General features: G+C 41.0%; 2 protein-coding genes across 2 annotated transcripts in view; both read right to left on the minus strand.

Annotated features, from left to right (window-relative positions):
• Window positions 1-3,970: 3,970 nt before the first annotated feature.
• Window positions 3,971-9,431, minus strand: LOC103518778. The gene is made up of 7 exons (XM_026830207.1): window positions 9,300-9,431; window positions 8,430-8,572; window positions 7,758-7,831; window positions 5,986-6,164; window positions 4,905-5,210; window positions 4,530-4,720; window positions 3,971-4,371 (listed from the first exon to the last, which is right to left on the minus strand). Exons 1-7 carry the CDS (start codon window positions 9,379-9,381, stop codon window positions 4,354-4,356), a joined length of 993 nt encoding a protein of 330 aa, XP_026686008.1. The 5' UTR covers window positions 9,382-9,431; the 3' UTR covers window positions 3,971-4,353.
• A 393-nt stretch (window positions 9,432-9,824) lies between these two features.
• Window positions 9,825-14,256, minus strand: part of LOC108253618 (neurogenic protein mastermind-like) — a gene marked incomplete at its 5' end in the record, with an annotated part of 28,059 nt that continues 23,627 nt past the window's right edge. Inside the window, 3 exons of the mRNA XM_017447934.2 lie at window positions 9,825-10,042; window positions 10,514-10,715; window positions 11,166-11,453. Of these exons, the coding sequence (XP_017303423.2) occupies window positions 9,825-10,042; window positions 10,514-10,715; window positions 11,166-11,453 (708 nt within the window). The remainder of the gene's footprint in view (window positions 10,043-10,513; window positions 10,716-11,165; window positions 11,454-14,256) is intronic.

Below are 14,256 nucleotides of genomic sequence, written 5' to 3' on the forward strand. Positions count from 1 at the left end.
ATAAAAAAAAAAAAAAAAAAAAAAAAAAAAAAAAAAAAAAAAAAAAAAAAAAAAAAAAAAAAAAACAAAAAAACAAATTGTAAATCATTAATATTCATTGTGGTGAAGCTGAGAGCCTCTTGACGTTTTTTGTGGATATCACAGCATTACTAAAGGCCTCCTTTTTCTTCTGTTGAAAAAGGTGTGGCAGAGGGAATTGGAAGGAGGTAGGTAGGTCGTCCCGAAATCGAAGTTATCGAAGAAGGAGGACAAAAATGAAGATAAGACTGTTCTAAGACAAAGTTTCCCGTTTATATACGGAGTCGGTGTTTTTAGTCAGCCTTTCCCAGTCAGCTCTACTAAGAGCCTCCTTTTACTAATTCTATCAAATCTTTTTTTCCCCAACTCTGGCCGTGCCGTGGCGAAAGCAGGCCAAATCAATTTCAAACAAACCGCAGCTTTGCCGCGGAAATGTCACACCTCACAAAGAATGGCGGCAGTATTGTCGCGGCTCGTAGAACACCTAGTGACCTAATGTTGATCATGTTGACAATATTCTCTAACGTTGGAATTTTCCAACGGTAAACATGAAAAACACACTGGGAGCACAATATTCCACAGGTCTAGCCGACTGATACCGGGGAAATATATGTTTTTGTAATACGTAATTCATCATGATCTACAACTACATAATATGAATAAGCACTACCGTATTTGGGGGGGGGGCACAAATTTTGGCCTGGTCTTCAAAATTCACTAAAAAATATCTAAATGTTTCATGCAAAGTATCAATAGTGAAGGGAACTCAAAACCTCAAGGTCCTGGGGGTCTACCCCTCTCACCACAGAGTTACTCCCGCACTGACTGATGTCATCATAAGGTAACTACGACACTGATGTGTGTGTGTGTTGCACGTAATAAAAATTCACACAACAAAAGAATGGAACATGTTAATGTGCAAGTAATGTGCAATGGTGCCTCCGTTCTACGTAATCGATTCGACAAAACACACGAGCACCGCGCGGTAAACAACAACATGGGAGAAGGAAAATGAAGTCCATTTTTCTGTGACTGTATGGGTGTGAAATGGAAGTCTGAATTTTAATCCATGTTCCGTCATTTTTGTAAAGAATTTTGATAGAGGGAACTGTAACATGGGAGGTCTTATCGTCCCGAAATTTCACCCCCGGCGGGAATCAAACTAGGGACTTAGCGCTCACAAGGCAGAGGCGCTACCCTCTAAGCTGAACATAGCTCTTCAATGTTGAAACTTACACGGATTACAGTAGCTGGTAGCTGCCCGTGGCTCGTAGGTCAAAACATACTCGTAATTAGAAGATTAGGACTTGTTAGTCTTGTTACTCGATAATTGTTCCATGAGAACAAAGTTTAGTTTATGTTGAATTTCGAGTCCGTTTTGCAAGAACATCCTCGCTTGGTTAGACCTTGTAATGATTTCGCACAATACATGCACCTCTCTCAATTAGAGACGAGAAGATCGATTGAGTAAACTCATTGGGTGAGAAAACCATTTTATTCGGAAGGTCAAGATAGGACAATCATTGGTAGCAGAGTTGTAGAGTCTCATTACAACAACAGTAGCAAGCTGCATCCTTTTACTGAGCCTTGATTGGGTGGTTATTCTTAATTAGGAGTAAACAAGCTGGGCCCGTCCCTCCGGGAATTTTTTAGCCCGTAGTTTATACCTTTCCAATATTATTGAGGAAAAACATAGGGGGATGATTAACATTCTCAGATCAAACCACATCTTGTGCCAGTACATTGTATATTGTGTGTAGCATACAACACGGACAATACTTTGTAAGTATATAACTAAGTACACACAGTAAGATAAGTAAGTGCAGTATTTACCTACTCGTAAGCCAAGGACTCGCTTAGCTTCCGGGAGAAAAGGAGTTTGTGGCAAATAAATCACAAGCACCCTAACCTTTGGTGTGATTTCCTGGAAATTGCACAGAAATAAGAACTCAAACTAAGGAGAATTAAACAGGAATAAGTTCTGAAAACCAGGAATAAACTTGGTGTCAAATAAATAAGAACTTCCCTAGGCAATGGTGTCATTAACTGGAAATTTCATGGAAACAAAACTAAAACTGAGCAACATCAGCCGGGAATACAACAGCTCATTAACTGGAAATTTCATGGAAACAAAACTAAAACTGAGCAACATCAGCCGGGAATAAGTTTCGGGAAACAAGAGCTTTGTGTAAGGATAAATCAGAACTTTCCTAGGCTATTGCCTAGTAATAAATACTGGTGTGATGATTTCGTGCAAAATTTCACGGAATAAGAACTAAAACTGGGAAAAATCAGCGCGGAATAAGTTCCGGGGGACTATGTATGTAAATACTGGTGTGATGATTTCGTGCAAAATTTCACGGAATAAGAACTAAAACTGGGAAAAATCAGCGCGGAATAAGTTCCGGGGGACAACAGCTTTGATCTCCTGGAAGTTGCACAAAAATTAGAACTGTAACGTCTCTATGACGTTCGTACGTCATACCCCAGTCCAGTACAAATTTTTGTCGATGGTGGGATTCGAACCCGGGACCTTCTGCATGGCAAGCAAGCGCGTTACCACTGAGACCAACCGTGTCTGACTTGTAATTCTTCTCCATTTCAGGTTTGAGCCGAAGAAGGGGTTCTTCTGTCAAGTGCTGAACCCCGTAAAATACGAGAGCTTTTTTGAGGGGTGACAAGTCGTACGACATATCGTTGACAGAGTTGTGCTGAAAGTGCTGAAACTGATGGTTTCTCTCTCTCTCTCTCTCTCAAGAGGTTTGATAGAGGGAACTGTAACTGCCGAGGTGTTATCGTCCCGAAAGCGAACAGAGAAGGAAGACAGGATAGGAGAAAGACAACCGCTCTGAGAACGAGTCTTATCTGTTCAGGATACAATCCGCCCCCGGTGAGAATCGAATCCGCGATTTAGCGCTTAAAAAGAAGGCGTGCTACCCTCCAAGCAACTAGACTGTCCTCAGAATACGTGGGCATTTATGCTTAGTAGGGTAGCTGGACTGTTTACTTGCCACTAACCAGCCATAAGATCCCGTTCTTACCTGAGATCTCATAATGGAATGTTGCTGTTGCTGCAGGAGTTTGGGATCCACCCCGCAACTGTCAGGTCTACCTGATACGCGACGAGCACACACACTATCAGGTAGACCTGACAAGCGGACCTGATCAGGGCTACCTGATAGAGTGGCGGGCCTAAGCGATGTCAAACCCTCAGCACTCCAAACCAGACTCTCACATGACTTACCTTGCATTTGCTGAAAGCTAGCAGTGATACCGGGGAAATATATGTTTTTGTAATTCGTATTGTCGTGACGTGTAATTCGTAATTCATCATGATCTACAACTACATATGTATAAGCACTACCGTATTTAGGGAAGGGAGGGGGGCGGCTCACAAATTTTGGCCTGGTCTTCAAAATTCACCAAAAAAATATCTAAATGTTTAATGCAAAGTATCAAAAGTGAAGGGAACTCAAAACCTCAAGGTCCTGGGGGTCTACCCCTCTCACCACAGAGTTACTCCCGCACTGACTGATGTCATCATAAGGTTACTACGACACTGATGTGTGTGTGTTGCACGTAATTAAAATTCACACAACAAAAGAATGGAACATGTTAATGTGCAAGTAATGTGCAATGGTGCCTCCGTTCTACGTAATCGATTCGACAAAACGCGTGTATTCTTCAACCAATATATCTGCAGAGATGACCGGAAAAGATTCGTACATTACTAAAACATACTTCTTGGACTTTTAACACAGCAACGACTGTCCAGTCCATGATAAAGTAAGTCTAATTACCCAATACATACTAGTGAACACCAATAAATCTTTGATCAGATAAATCTTTGTCATTTTAATTTTAGCCTAGGAAGCTAGGTACCAAAACAGTTGTCAGTAACATTATGAGAACATGGTTGAAAAACAAAGAGAAGAAAAGAGTCGATATAAAAGGTCATGGATTAAGAAAATAACAAATGGAATGTGTCAGTTATCCACAAGTGGCTGGGTAAAAGCCTTTTGAGTGTACTCAGAAAATCAAATTTGCAGCAAATTTTCTTATTGAATCCCTATGGGCTGTTGCATTTCTTGCAGATAAAATGAGTAGCCCGGATTCAATTGAATAATAATCTTCATTACCTTAGTAATCAAGACGCCTGTGAACAGGAGGGTGTGGGTTCAATTCCAACCGAGGCATGGAATTTTATCTTCCTTCATTTGAGACTTTGACCACACAAACCTCGTCTAGTGGTTACCTTCTACTGAAGAGTCTTATTATTTCATGCATTTCGAATACAGTTTTGGGACAAACCCTGCTCATCCTATCAACAATATCTTAAAGTATATCCTGCAGATTGAACGAAGCTCCTTTTCATTTGAGACTTTGACCACACAAACCTCGTCCAGTGGTTACCTTCTACTGAAGAGTCTTATTATTTTATGCATTTCGAATACAGTTTTGGGACAAACCCTGCTCATCCTATCAACAATATCTTAAAGTATATCCTGCAGATTGAACGAAGCTCCTGACTCGAGTGACCTCAATATGTCCTGATCATTGAAACTGGAATCTCCCCCAGTCACATGACTGTCTAGGAAATCCAGATTGAAATCAGATGGCAGACCATTGAGTCCGCTGCTGACTGAACATGGTGTGTTGACTTGCTGCTGCTGGGATATATATGTTTGCTGCTGCATATGATGTTGGCCATCTTCATAACGCTAGAAGTTTTGCAAATATCTCACACAGTCACCAGGTAGGTATCTCACAATGATTGCTAGTACAGTAGTAGTTGTGTAAACCATTGAGTCCGCTGCTGACTGAACACGGTGTACTGACTTGCTGCTGCTGCTGCTGGGATATATATGTTTGCTGCTGCATATGATGTTGGCCAAACTGGTTGCCCGTGTGTTGCTGATAGGCGAAGCTACTCATGTGATTCATTTGCTGACTCATCTGACTTTGTCCCATAGGATTTTGATTTTGTCCCATAGGGTTTTGATTCTGTCCCATAGGGTTTTGATTCTGTCCCATAGGGTTTTGACTTTGTCCCATAGGGTTTTGATTCTGTCCCATGGAATTTTGACCCTGTCCCATGGAATTTTGACCCTGTCCCATGGAATTCTGACTTTGTCCCATAGGGTTTTGGCCTTGACCCATAGGATTTTGACCTTGGCCCATAGGGTTCTGACCTCCCATAGGATTGGCTTGTTGATTACCCATAGGGTTGGATTGATTACCCATAGTGTTCTGGTTCCCCATGGAGCCTGGATGACCCTGTTGACTATTGGCAGTGCTTGAAGGGTTAGATGGTTGTTGCGGGTTGCGTCCGGTGGCAGAGTTGAAGGCTAGCTCACTTTTAAATGTTCTTTTGAAGTTGCTGGAATGTGAAACTCTCTTTTTCAAATTTCCTAATCGTATACCGCCAGAAAAATGGATAATTCCAGGAGTTTACTGGTCTGTGAGTTTCTTTTTTCATACAATTGTGTTACCTTGGTAACTCAATCTGTGTCATCCTACCAGATTTTTTATGTCTGAAAATCAACTGTCGGAATTTTCAAACACCTTTTATACGGTTCAATTTAGATCTGAAGGAATTCATATAGAATCGGTGGAATTTGACTATCACCGTCCTGGACTACCTAGGCATATGAGTTTCTTTTTTCATACAATTGTGTTACCTTGGTAACCCAATCTGTGTCATCCTACCAGATTTTTTATGTCTGAAAATCAACTGTCGAAATTTTAAAATACCTTTTATACGGTTCAATTTAGATCTGAAGGAATTCATATAGAATCGGTGGAATTTGACTATCACCGTCCTGGACTACCTAGGCATACTTTGTCCCATAGGGTTTTGACTTTGTCCCATAGGGTTTTGACCTTGTCCCATGGAATTTTGACCCTGTCCCATGGAATTCTGACTTTGTCCCATAGGGTTTTGGCCTTGACCCATAGGGTTCTGACCTCCCATAGGATTGGCTTGTTGATTACCCATAGGGTTCTGGTTCCCTATGGAGCCTGGATGACCCTGTTGACTATTGGCAGTGCTTGAAGGGTTAGATGGTTGTTGCGGGTTGCGTCCGGTGGCAGAGTTGAAGGGCAGGCAATAAATTAGATAAACAATTTTTCCTATTGTGGTTCGACTTAAGAATCAAATCTTTTTAGCTCACTTTTAAATGTCCTTTTGAAGTTGCTGGAATGTGAAACTCTCTTTTTCAAATTTCCTAATCGTATACCGCTAGAAAAGTGGATAATTCCAGGAGTTTACTGGTCTGTGAGTTTCTTTTTTCATACAATTGTGTTACCGTGGTAACTCAATCTGTGTCATCCTACCAGATTTTTTATGTCTGAAAATCAACTGTCGGAATTTTAAAATACCTTTTATACGGTTCAATTCAGATCTGAAGGAATTCATATAAAATCGGTGGAATTTGACTATCACCGTCCTGGACTACCTAGGCATAACAACTCTACTAACGATATGGCGTACGGCTTGCACTATGCCACTATAACATAACTGGGTAGTGGGTACTCTATCATCTATCATAGAAATAGCTATGGTTTGTGCCACTATGCGATCCGATCTGTTGGTACTCTATCGTAGCAATAGGCACTAGGCTATGAAATATACTTACAGGGTAGGTACTTACGCTAGGCACAAGTTTAGTCATGGAGTTAATGAGGGACTTGAAAAGGTTTTTAAGGGACTTGAAACTACTTGAAATTTGGAAGAGTTTGAAATCGCCCCCCAAAATACGTAATACGCCCTTGAAGTTGCAAGATTTTTGAAACATCTTGTATAGGTACCGACAATACTTTTGATAGAGGGAACTGTAACAACGGAGGTCTTATCGTCCCGCAATCGAAGACGAAATTAGGACAGAATGGAAAAGTCAGTCTAGCAAGAATCGAACTCGCGACCCATCAGTTTACTTACAGGGTAGGTACTTACGCTAGGCACAAGTTTAGTCATGGAGTTAATGAGGGACTTGAAAAAGATTTTAAGGGACTTGAAACTACTTGAAATTTGGAAGAGTTTGAAATCGCCCCCCAAAATACGTAATACGCCCTTGAAGTTGCAAGATTTTTGAAACATCCTGTATAGGTACCTACAATACTTTTGATAGAGGGAACTGTAACAATGGAGGTCTTATCGTCCCGCAATCGAAGACGAAATTAGGACAGAATGGAAAAGTCAGTCTAGCAAGAATCGAACTCGCGACCCATCAGTTACAAGACAGGCGCGCTACCCTCAAAGCTAACTAGGTGGACTACAATATTGACTTCTGCTCACAGTCGTTTCAATATTCCAAACATTCTAAACCAAGATTATACAATGGTAAATATTTCGACCTAGAAGAAGGCGAAGAACAAGAAGAAATATTTCGACCTCAGCTATTATACAATGGAACCAAATACTGTATTCCTAGATCATCAATCAAAGCTAACTAGGCGGGCTTCAAAAATGACTTCTGCTCACAGTCGTTTCAATATTCCAAACATTCTAAACCAAGATTATACAATGGTAAACATTTCGACCTAGAAGAAGGCAAAGAATAAGAAGAAATATTTCGACCTCAGCTATTATACAATGGAACCAAATACTGTGTTCCTAGATCATCAGGCAGATAAAGTACCTCCTACCTCTAATACAGAGGTTCTATATCGCATGTGTTAGACGTCACGGGTCTCTCTAGTCAATTATTTAAGCGCAAATCTTAATGAGAACCCAAGGCCTTGCAAGATTACAACTTGATAAATATTCATTGTTCATGCTCGACTGTTGCGACATTTGAAGGTTGAGATTCATCTGGAAGAGAGGAGATATACAGAAACAGTTAGGTTGAGATCTACAACAAAAATCTTCGGTGTATTTTAATTTCGGGAAACTTTCGGAACCAGAAGCGATTCCGATGGCACGCCATCTTGGATTTCCAAAGGGACATTTAACAATCTTTAATCTTGAAAATTGAACGTGTAACATCATTTTAAAAACCGTCAGGTAACGCTGGACCACCCTGTTCTTAAAAGGGTTCAACATGTTTTGAATATTTTTTTGCCAAATTTCATCTAAATAGGAGAAACCGTTCGGAAATTATTTCACCAAAACTTGTAAAAATGTCCACCTGGATATGTGATCCTCCTAAGGTTCATTGCGTCTATCTCAGGATTTTCAAGTTTGTCCTCAAGGATTTCATTTATTCGGAAGTCTTCGAGTTTTCCAAAACTTTAATGTGTCATGGTCGAGTGGATTGTAACATTTGTAACACATAACATGCCTCTAGGCACACTTCCCTTGTCAAAGGTCAAGTTTAACTTGTCCTTGGGATCAATTTATTTTAAAGAAACTGTTTACTGATGAAAATTTGTAATGAAACAATATATTGGGGGAAATTTACGTTACTTACCTGTGATGTAGAATGTTGCATGTTCATACTCTGATGATGCATACTAGGGAGACTACTGTTGTTGGATCTACTCGTGGGAAGTTGTTGCATTTGCATGGAAGACAGTTGCATTCCTGGGTTGCCACCCGAGTTGTACATTACACCTGAAGGAAACAAAGGACATTTCATTTGAGCTTAGTTCTTAATTTTTTCGAGAGGTCACTGTATACTTCCTAAAGTTTTTTTTTTCCAAACAGGTTTGATAGAGGGAAGAGTAACTGCTGGATCTTATCGTCCCGAAATCGAAGAGAAAAGAAAGACAGCCATTCCGAGAACGAACATTATACGTGCAGGATAAAATTCACCTCGGGCGGGAATCGAACCCGCAATCTAACAATTAAATATCTGTCTGCTTCCAATGGTCTGCTTTCAAAAAGCTTAGTTGTCAATTTTTTCGAGAGGTCACTGTATACTTACTAAAGTTTTTTTTTTCCAAACAGGTTTGATAGAGGGAACAGTAAATGCTGGATCTTATCGTCCCGAAATCGAAGAGAGAAGGAAGACAGCCATTCCGAGAACGAACATTATCCGTGCAGGATAAAATTCACCTCGGGCGGGAATCGAACCCGCAATCTACCAATTAAATATCTGTCTGCTTCCAATGGTCTGCTTTCAAAATGAAATCTATATGGACTGTTCCGTAAGGCCAGTCACTCGCTATCAGGTAGACCTGAGAGATACACCTGATCAGGTCTACCTGATATCTGATGAGCACACACATTATCAGGTAGACCTGACAGGCGGACCTGTTCAGGGCTACCTGATAGAGAGTGGCGGGCCTAAGCGATGTCAAACCCTCAGCACTCCAAACCAGACTCTCACATGACTTACCTTGCATTTGCTGAAAGCTAGCAGGTCCTCCTCTATACCCGGCATTAGGACCACCCTGCTGGGCTTGCTGTTGGGCCATCATATGCCTCCACTCGGCCGATGGTGTCAGGGCCTCGGTAGGGGTTATATTAGGAGGCCAACTACGACACTGATGTGTGTGTGTGTTGCACGTAATAAAAATTCACACAACAAAAGAATGGAACATGTTAATGTGCAAGTAATGTGCAATGGTGCCTCCGTTCTACGTAATCGATTCGACAAAACACACGAGCACCGCGCGGTAAACAACAACATGGGAGAAGGAAAATGAAGTCCATTTTTCTGTGACTGTATGGGTGTGAAATGGAAGTCTGAATTTTAATCCATGTTCCGTCATTTTTGTAAAGACTTTTGATAGAGGGAACTGTAACATGGGAGGTCTTTTCGTCCCGAAATTTCGCCCCGGGCGGGAATCAAACTAGGGACTTAGCACTCACAAGGCAGAGGCGCTCACAAGGCATGCACCTCTAAGCTGAACATAGCTCTTCAATGTTGAAACTTACACGGATTACAGTAGCTGGTAGCTGCCCGTGGCTCGTAGTTCAAAACATACTCGTAATTAGAAGATTGGGACTTGTTGGTCTTGTTACTCGATAATTGTTCCATGAGAACAAAGTTTAGTTCATGTTGAATTTCGAGTCCGTTTTGCAAGAACATCCTCGCTTGGTTAGACCTTGTAATGATTTCGCACAATACATGCACCTCTCTCAATTAGAGACGAGAAGATCGATTGAGTAAACTCATTGGGTGAGAAAACCATTTTATTCGGAAGGTCAAGATAGGACAATCATTGGTAGCAGAGTTGTAGAGTCTCATTACAACAACAGTAGCAAGCTGCATCCTTTTACTGAGCCTTGATTGGGTGGTTATTCTTAATTAGGAGTAAACAAGCTGGGCCCGTCCCTCCGGGAATTTTTTAGCCCGTAGTTTATTCGATCGTGATTAGAGAAAATCGGTATTGTTTTGTGTTGCATCCTTGTCACATTTGTGAACTACATACCAAATTTCAAGTCTCTAGCTTATACCGTTCCCGAGATATTGTTAAATTACACCGAAAACCGCCAAAAAGCAGTAAAATGCCGCCAAGCGTTACACCGGTCTTAACCAAAAGTTTCGTGTCGCATCCTTGTCACATTTGAAAGCTACATACCAAATTTCAAGTCTGTGTTAATTACCTGAAGGGGGCATGGGTTGTTGCATGGGGCGAGGTCTCTGGTGTGGAGGTACCGTGCTGAACCTCTGCTGTTGCATGAGTACGTTCTGAAGATGGGGGGGCATCATATTCTGGAGGGGGTTTAGTTTGTACTCAGGGGGAGGGGGGCGGGGTTGTGATACTTGCTGACCAGGAGGGCCTTGCTGTTGTTGTTGCTGTAGAAGCTGGAATAAACGGAGAGAAAGTCCAAAGTTAGTATACTGAAATACGAGAGCTTTTTTTAGGGGTGACAAGTCGTACGACATACATATCGTTGACAGAGTTGTTGTGCTGAAAGTGCTGAAACTGATGGTTTCTCTCTCTCTCTCTCTCTCTCTCTCAAGAGGTTTGATAGAGGGAACTGTAACTGCTGAGGTGTTATCGTCCCGAAAGCGAACAGAGAAGGAAGACAGGATAGGAGAAAGCCAACCGCTCTGAGAACGAGTCTTATCTGTTTAGGATACAATCCGCCCCGGGTGGGAATCGAATCCGCGATTTAGCGCTTAAAAGGAAGGCGTGCTACCCTCCAAGTAACTAGACTGTCCTCAGAATACGTGGGTATTTATGCTTAGTAGGGTAGCTGGACTGTTTACTTGCCAGCTTGCCACTAACCAGCCATAAGATTCCGTTCTCACCTGAGATCTCATAATGGAATGTTGCTGTTGCTGCAGGAGTTTGGGATCCACCCCGGGGTGTCGTGGTGGTCCCTGATGCTGAGGTCCGGGGGTTCGATGCCGCATCCCGTTCTGGGAGAAGTTCACTGATTGGGATTGGCTGACCGAGCAGAACCCAGAGTCGGATACCGAGGGGGTAGGTGGGGTGCCGGGGCCCATTTGGGAGCTGGAATAGAACATCCCCTGTTGGGCCGCCACTGATACCATGTTGGGCTTCATATCCGTCGAGACATTCTGAGCCATAGACACCTGCGGAAATGAACTTGTGTATATGTACAGAAAGTGCATAATCTAGTGAGGCGTTGCATTGAATACCAAGTGCCTTGGGCAGAATACTGAGGGGGAAAGAGTGCCTTTCCAATATTATTGAGGAAAAACATACGGGGATGATTAACATTCTCAGATCAAACCACAACTTGTGCCAGTACATTGTATATTGTATGTAGCATACAACACGGACAATACTTTGTAAGTATATAACTAAGTACACATAGTAAGATAAGTAAGTGCAGTATTTACCTACTCATAAGCCAAGGACTCGCTTAGCTTCCGGGAGAAAAGGAGTTTGTGGCAAATAAATCACAAGCACCCTAACCTTTGGTGTGATTTCCTGGGAAAGTAAAATCAAAAAAATCAAATCAAGAATGATATAAACTGAATATTAAACAAATTAGGTAGGTACATAGGTACTGATTTTCTCTAATAACGATCGAATAAACTACGGGCTAAAAAATTCCTAAGACGAGATATTGTTAGCTTTTTAAAACCAATTGATGTGGCAGAGGACTACCAACTACAGAAGGGGTTTGATTCCGTTTGACTTGGCCAATGGCTACTACAACAACAATAGTTTTAATGGTAATGCGCTTGCTTCACAGAAGGTCCCGGGTTCGATGCACACCCTCGAAAAACTAAATACGATTCCGATTGCAAAATTTTGAGTTACACATTGTTAGCTTTTTAAAACCAATTGATGTGGCAGAGGACTACCAACTACAGAAGGGATTTGATTCCGTTTGACTTGGGCAATGGCTACTACAACAACAATAGTTTTACTGGTAACGCGCTTGCTTCACAGAAGGTCCCGGGTTCGATGCACACCCTCGAAAAACTAAAATACGATTCCGATTGCAAAATTTTGGGCTACGTACTAAATTCCATTGTTAGCTTTTTTAAACCAATAAAATTGATGTGGCAGAGGACTACCAACTACAGAAGGGGTTTGATTCCGTTTGACTTGGGCAATGGCTACTACAACAACAATAGTTTTAATGATAATGCGCTTGCTTCACAGAAGGTTCGATGCACACCCTCGAAAAACTAAAATACGATTCCGATTGCAAAATTTTGGGCTACGTACTAAATTCTGGTGTTCTCGAGCAGACCCAGCAAGAGGTTTGATAGAGGGAACTGTAACTACTAAGGTTTTATGAAAAACGAAAGCTAAGTATGCTGAAAACAGTTCTAATTTTTCTTTTTATGCCCAGTAATACCAGCCTTAGATAAATAAATATTTGGTCTAGGTCTAGATTTGGCAAGTGGCAACCATTGCTGAATTTAACAGAAGTAGAAGACAACCAGCGAATCTGTAGGACCAGCAAGTAGGCACCAGGTCAAAATGTCGACATCAGTTAGCATCTAGTGCTAGGCCTTCATAACGCTAGAAGTTTTGCAAATATCTCACACAGTCACCAGGTAGGTATCTCACAATGATTGCTAGTACAGTAGTAGTTGTGTACTTGCAATCACTAAACAGATAACCAATGACTGTGTCCTGAGCGAGCAGTATTCAATGCCACCGATAGTAAAACCAGGCAAAAAATTAGATAAACAATTTTCCTATTGTGGTTCGACTTAAGATTCAAATCTTTTTAGCTCACTTTTAAATGTTCTTTTGAAGTTGCTGGAATGTGAAACTCTCTTTTTCAAATTTCCTAATCGTATACCGCCAGAAAAGTGGATAATTCCAGGAGTTTACTGGTCTGAGAGTTTCTTTTTTCATACAATTATTGTGTTTCTGTGTCATTCTACCAGATTTTTTATGTCTGAAAATCAACTGTCGGAATTTTCAAATACCTTTTATACGGTTCAATTTAGATCTGAAGGAATTCATATAGAACCGGTGGAATTTGACTATCACCGTCCTGGACTACCTAGGCATAACAACTCTACTAATGATATGGCGTACGGCTTGCACTATGCCACTATAACATAACTGGGTAGTGGGTACTCTATCATCTATCATAGAAATAGCTATGGTTTGTGCCACTATGCGATCCGTTGGTACTCTATCGTAGCAATAGGCACTGGTCTATGAAATATACTTACAGGGTAGGTACTTACGCTAGGCACAAGTTTAGTCATGGAGTTACTTGAAAAAGTTCAATAAGGGACTTGAAACTACTTGAAATTTGGAAGAGTTTGAAATCGCCCCCCAAAATACGTAATACGCCCTTGAAGTTGCAAGATTTTTGAAACATCTTATATAGGTACCGACATACTTTTGATAGAGGGAACTGTAACAACGGAGGTCTTATCGTTCCGCAATTGAAGACGGAAGAAACACGGAATAGAAGAAAGTTATCCTAGCAGGAATCGAACACGCTACCTATCGGTTACAATACAGGTGCGTTAACTTCAAAACTAACTAGGTGGACTACAAATATTGACTTCTGCTCTCAGTCGTTTCAATATTCCAAACATTCTAAACCAAGATTATACAATGGTAAATATTTCGACCTAGAAGAAGGCAAAGAATAAGAAGAAATATTTCGACCTCAGCTATTATACAATGGAACCAAATACTGTATTCCTAGATCATCAGGCAGATAAAGTACCTCCTACCTCTAATACAGAGGTTCTATATCGCATGTGTTGGACGTCACGGGTCTCTCTAGTCAATTATTTAAGCGCAAATCTTAATGAGAACCCAAGGCCTTGCAAGATTACAACTTGATAAATATTCTAATCTAAAAAAAAAAAAAAAATTACATTACTTTCCTTCCTATAGGAAAGAAAAAAACAAAAAATTGTAAATCATTAATATTAATTG

Source organism: Diaphorina citri, unplaced genomic scaffold (genome assembly GCF_000475195.1).
Source record: "Diaphorina citri unplaced genomic scaffold, Diaci psyllid genome assembly version 1.1 scaffold62, whole genome shotgun sequence".
NCBI lineage: Eukaryota > Metazoa > Arthropoda > Insecta > Hemiptera > Psyllidae > Diaphorina > Diaphorina citri.

Coding starts and splice junctions, on each gene's coding strand:
- LOC103518778 (XM_026830207.1), bottom strand. CDS start 9,381: ATGATGGCCCAACAGCAAGCCCAGCAGGGTGGTCCTAATGCCGGGTAT. Junction 8,573..9,299: donor TAGCTTTCAGCAAATGCAAG/GTAAGTCATGTG, acceptor TGTTTCCTTCAG/GTGTAATGTACAACTCGGGT. Junction 7,832..8,429: donor TGCAACATTCTACATCACAG/GTAAGTAACGTA, acceptor CCTCTCTTCCAG/ATGAATCTCAACCTTCAAAT.